Source organism: Olea europaea, unplaced genomic scaffold (genome assembly GCF_002742605.1).
Source record: "Olea europaea var. sylvestris unplaced genomic scaffold, O_europaea_v1 scaffold1031, whole genome shotgun sequence".
NCBI lineage: Eukaryota > Viridiplantae > Streptophyta > Magnoliopsida > Lamiales > Oleaceae > Olea > Olea europaea.
In genome coordinates, this window is record NW_019227643.1 from 411,545 (window position 1) to 417,298 (window position 5,754).

The 5,754-nt window shown below is 32.4% G+C and overlaps 1 protein-coding gene across 1 annotated transcript; it reads right to left on the reverse strand.

Moving 5' to 3' along the window:
• Positions 1-3,945: 3,945 nt before the first annotated feature.
• Positions 3,946-5,686, reverse strand: LOC111372825 (alpha carbonic anhydrase 7-like). The gene is made up of 5 exons (XM_022995242.1): positions 4,999-5,686; positions 4,799-4,901; positions 4,537-4,704; positions 4,321-4,374; positions 3,946-4,188 (listed from the first exon to the last, which is right to left on the reverse strand). Exons 1-5 carry the CDS (start codon positions 5,109-5,111, stop codon positions 4,114-4,116), a joined length of 513 nt encoding a protein of 170 aa, XP_022851010.1. The 5' UTR covers positions 5,112-5,686; the 3' UTR covers positions 3,946-4,113.
• Between the last annotated feature and the right edge of the window lie 68 nt (positions 5,687-5,754).

Sequence of the window (5,754 nt, forward strand, 5' to 3'; positions counted from 1 at the left end):
TTAATGTATTAATGAGGTAACAAATGTGCTAAATGTTGCATAAATATATTAATTGGGACATTCGATCACTGAAAAAAAAATATTACACAAGAAAATTGAATGGCTTATCTTTCAATTTATTAATTTTTCCTTACTTTTTTTTCATCAACAAGCCATTATTAATCTTCATAATTTACAATATAATTTATGCCTTAAGTGATTATTTAATTGAGGTTGCAAAATTAAAAGGTTGCATTAATATATCTAATTAACTCCAACAAATGATGAAGGATATTCATTTAAATTCGAAAGGAAACAATTTTTAATACATCTATGCTTTGCAATGACAATTAACAAAGCTCAAAGACAAACATTGTCTACTGCTGGAATATATCTTCTTAAACATTTATTCTCTCATGGGCAACTATATGTCGCACTTTCTCACGGAGTTTCAAAGCAAACAACAAAAGTTTTAATAAAAGCAAAAGATAAAAAGAAGAAAAGATGTGGGACTTTGGCAAAAAATATCATGTACAAAGAAGTATTATTGTAGTCATATCATTACATTTTAGTTTATTCAACATTTTCACATTATATACACACACACACACACACACACACACACACACACACACACACACACACACACACACACACACACACACACACACACACACACACACACACACACACACACACACACACACACACACACACACACACACACACACACACACACACACACACACACACACACACACACACACACACACACACACACACACACACACACACACACACACACACACACACACACACACACACACACACACACACATATATATATATATATATATATATATATATATATACTCAATTGTAATTTTTCCTTTAACAATATCAATTATCTCTATTATTTTAAAAAATGGTATTTGTAATTCAAAAATGGTACGTATATCATTTATCGATAGATAAGACGTCGCATGTACTTACTGTTAGTTTTATTAAAGTTTTACAAAGTGAGATTTTGATTTACAATGCAAGAAGTTGGATGCTCTTTTCAATTTCTTTGTTACAACATTTTGAAAGTAGTCGCCCCTAGCCTCTATTTATACACACAAAATGGTGGTAAAAACTATTCTAAAAAATTCTGATTTTTTCATTATTTTATTATTTATTATTCAAGACATTCTAGGAATTTCTGATTTTTTAGTTTTTAATTATTATTTTTGCTTGCTCATCAAGAAATTATAGGGACTTCTATTTTCTTACTCCCTAAGGCAATTATAGTGAATTCTAGATTAACCTAAAAAATATGCAACAACCATTAATATTGTGTACCTATGAAGGTGCTTGTCCAGATAAAATCTCTAGGAATTCAGGGGTTATGTACTTTGTCACATACCCTTTATTGAAGAGGACGATACATAAAATTGAGAACTCAGTTGAGGAAATATGGAAAGCTAAAAATTTAGATCTTATAACTACTGTTTACCCCAACACAAGTATCACTGAAAGCAAAACCATTCATCAATCTCAACATTCCAGATTCTGAACCTCCCATTCCGGGTTTTCTTCCCACAATTCCTGTAGAGAAACGAGCAAAAAGTATACAGCTAAAGAAACTCCGAATCTCGGTATCAGTAGTTGGGTTTTTCCTGATTCTTGCTAAATTAGTTTCCTGTAGTTTATATGTCAAAGCCTTGTATAAATTCAAAGCTGATAAGTTTCGTTCTTCAATGCGTCGAAGCTCGTTGAATTCATACTCGACCCCGAGAAGCTCCCGTTTATCTGGACCTCCAACTAGAGGCTCCGTGAATTCATGTTTGTCTCCTGATCTCCTTGTCGGGATAAATTATTCTTTGTGCAATTACAGCGTGGAAGAGATCAAATAGGCAACAAAAAATTTCAGTGTAGATACAAGAATTGGACCAAGTGTTTACGAGGGGTCGATTGATAATGGAGAAGTGATGATCAAATAAATGAAATTTGCGGTTGATCTACATTCAAAAATCAATCTTGTCAACATTGATTGAAGGCAGAAAAAGCTGACATTCATGAATCTCGAGCAACACTGGTGGACTCTGAGTGAGTGTGACGTTCGATGCTGGACGCTAGCTGGATGCCAGATCCACATGACCAGAACATTGAGGCCAACTTTAAATGAATACTCACGTCGAGTTACTAGTTCATCAACATTTATGGTTAGTGTTCTACAACTTCGTAATTAAGAAGAATATTATGTTCGATCAGTTATTTTGTGGAAAATGATTTGCTATTATTTTCCACGTTAGGGAGCCTGTTACTTGATATGAAAGATTCTTACAAGAAAAATTGATCAAGTATCCAAGGGTTAAAATATACTGTGCTACTTCACGTAATCCAATTATTTAAACAACAATTAAGCCCTATTTGATTTTGTTAAATATAAGATTTTTGTAGATTTTAATAAAAGTTAATAAACGTGTGTTTGAAAAGTTGATGAAAGTCGTGAATCTCATTTGTATAAAAGGTCTTCTTTTCCTTAGCAGAAAACTTAAGCTAAAGGGCAGCAGTTCCTCATTGAGCTATCCAATCGTAGTTTACAAGTATAGCTTCCATATCTACTTGTTTTTTGTTTCTTGGCGGCAACTTGGATCTTATGCTCTTTAGCCAGTGAGGTTTTTGTTTCTGCGGTTGGAGATGAAATTATTTCATGTGTAATTAAAATTAATTGTTAACTTTAGTTTAATTTTTTAGTTAAACCAAAAGAACTAAATTAAATTGAACTAATAATTACCTAATAAGAAAACTTGTTAAAAGAGAAACTAATCATCGAGTAAGTCTTGTGTATAACGTGTTAATCTACTGTTCCACTACACGTAATCCTTTCATTTAAAAACTCAATAAAAATGAAATTAAGTTGAACATATAATAAATCCAAGCCCAAAAGTTGAACGTGGTCATTCATCCAGTGGCCCCAGCTTTTCCAAAAAGATGCATCTTTTGATATGATAGAGCAAGATCGTGGGATAAAAATTTGTGGGGAATGAAATGTTGCAATAATTCATGTAGACAAATTTTTAAGTCAGTCTGGATGTTTTAAATTTAAAATCTATTTTGGGGGTATAAATGTTACAAATTCGGTCGCCCAACGAATTAAGCACGGATTTTAAATGAAGAGTTATGCCTTTGTTTGAGCTCCATTTTGCCCAAAAAAAAATGTATTTTTGAATAGTATATTGATGGGAAATATATGGTTAAAAATAAAGAAAAGTCATAAAATTGTCTGTAATATTATTTTATAGAAAAATGTGTAATTAAAGTGGGTCAAATTACTGTTGAAAAATATATTTCGATAGAAAAATGGGGTCAAACAAGGGCTATGCAAGTAGAAAAAGAGTGTTTGCCACGATTTCATCACATGAATTCTCATTGATTTTCAAATCTGGAGGTGTTGATGCAGCAAATTAATAGGCTACTACAATGGTGTGAGAGTGAAATGGTTGTGGAATCAATGATGGAAGAAGAGTCTGATGACAACGATAAACTTTTCTATCTCATATTGGGACATAACTTAAATTAAAATTTGTTTGGAATTGATAGAATCTTGCACGTTATTGCAAAGTTATATGTCACACCTTGATGTTGTGTAAATACCATGACAGGTCCTTACCTTTTAGTCCTGTTTGTAGCTTTTTGGTTCCAATAATAATACCCTTTTGGCCCCATTCCTTTATTCCTTTTCAAACTTTATTATTATTATTTTTTTTTTGTATTTTGAGATGTTATCTGCTCAATTTTCTTTTATTACTTACTACCTTTTCTGTTTGATCCCAGAAAGGTAATACTGATTATTGTCAATTCAAAATGTGGAATACTGGTTGTCCACTTCACAGGTATGAAGCGTGTAGGAGACTGCATGCTCGCAAAGAATATCTTCCGATATTAAAATATATATTTTCTCAGGCTGTATAATAATAAAAATAGGCATGAAAATATCCTCTTATATTAATTTCACAATAAATAAATGTAAATAATGATTAAGTCCATGGAAGATGGAATCATGTGGATTCCCATCTATATATTATGGTAATAATGTAAATAAATAATAATACTTTGTAAAAAAAAATAAAAAAAAATTCAGTCTCCTATCTAATCTCTTGGTCTATAGAGTTTTACAGAACGCTGATTTATAGGTTGGACTGGTCTTGCATTAGTAGCCGCCTCCTGTCATCATGAAAGTTGTAAGAAATCACAAAAAGAAAAAGAAAATCATAGACTATAAACAAATTTTTCTCTAAAATGTAAAAATTTCTACAAGAAATTTGCACAGGTAGATTTAATGATATAGAAACTCACATCGTGTACAGCTTCGCGAATCAATTTTACTTGTTCTCTTGTAACGGTCCTTACCTGATAGGATTTCAAGATACAATTAGAGAGTTTTTGACATGTTTGATACGTTGGATTGAGCCACAATTGAAAGGACTAAGAAATAAAACACAAGAGATGATATCTTTTTCTTGTCCTATACAATGTTGTCGTGCAGTAATTAGCTAGAGAGATGAAGCTTACCTTTCTCACAATTGTCCAACTAATATCTTGAGTGCAGGGCGGAACTGTAAGTGAACCAATGTACCTATAGTACTTTCTACTGCCTAATTTAAGAAGTTTTGGGTCAATAACACCTACTGATCTCTCTACGTTATGCGTATCAACAATAGCTTCCAAATGTTGCTTCATCTAAATTAATAATCAAAAAACAGTGTAAGAAATCGATTGAAGAAGTGCAAACAGATATGTTTGTAGATGCAGTGTTTAATTTATCGTCAATTACCATGGACAAGAAGGAATCAGGGCGCCCAATTTTGTACATGATTCCAAGCACAGCGGTCCTGTTATCCATGCTCTCATGGACCAAGTGAACCTCCATATCGAACCTGTCGTTGAGGGTTGTATATGTTTCTTATCATTAAAACAATTTGATTAAGAACTGGGTTTATTTTTTTGGAAAAGAAACATACTTCATCTAAGTACCTCTTGCCATTGAGAGTGTGTTCAGAAGGTGAATGCCAGTGACATTGTTTAAGCTGATATTCTGTACCATTTATCTGAATACTCCCTGCTCCGGCTTCCCATCTTAACTGCATTCATAAATACTTATTTCAATAAAAAGGAAACCCCTATATAAGATCGTGAAAGAAAAAAACTGGACAATATGCATTTTCCCAAGTATATTAATATAAAAAAGGTTTTTGCTATGATTAATGTCTCCATAATAGGATTACTGGCGGAGTTAGGCCGCTAGGATCTTAACACCAACTTTTCCCACCGTATACATTTAAAGACCACGGTCTAAAATTTCATATGAATCTTGTTGAACAAAAAATATAAATAAATAAATTCTTCCTCTTTAAAAACTGACGTTTTAGGGTTTGTTCGATAGTGATTTTGAGAATAGATTTTTTGACTGTTGGAGAAAAAAGTGGATCCTACCTGTGAGAGAAGAAGTAAAAAATAACGGCTTGAATAGTGAAATAACGATAAAAAAATTGATTTTTTGTGTGAAAAATCAATACCAAACATGTCCTTTATTTAAGCTGTTCAATTCATATTATATCGGAGTGAGCAATGCTAGTCAAACAGGAAATTTAGACAGGATTTTATACAGAAATTTACCTCAGCCCTTGATGAGAATTTAATCAAGGGATGAGGTAAATCCCTATAAAAATCCCTGTTTCTATCTCTCTATTGGAGTAGCTCACTGTACTTGATATGAATACTTTACGCATT

Bases quoted from the DNA above. Each gene is read 5' to 3' on its own strand.
- LOC111372825 (XM_022995242.1), bottom strand. From the start codon at position 5,111: ATGCAGTTAAGATGGGAAGCCGGAGCAGGGAGTATTCAGATAAATGGT. The intron at 4,705-4,798 runs GTAATTGACGAT...TTATTAATTTAG, and splicing joins CTGATTCCTTCTTGTCCATG to ATGAAGCAACATTTGGAAGC. The intron at 4,375-4,536 runs GTAAGCTTCATC...AAATCCTATCAG, and splicing joins GTTGGACAATTGTGAGAAAG to GTAAGGACCGTTACAAGAGA.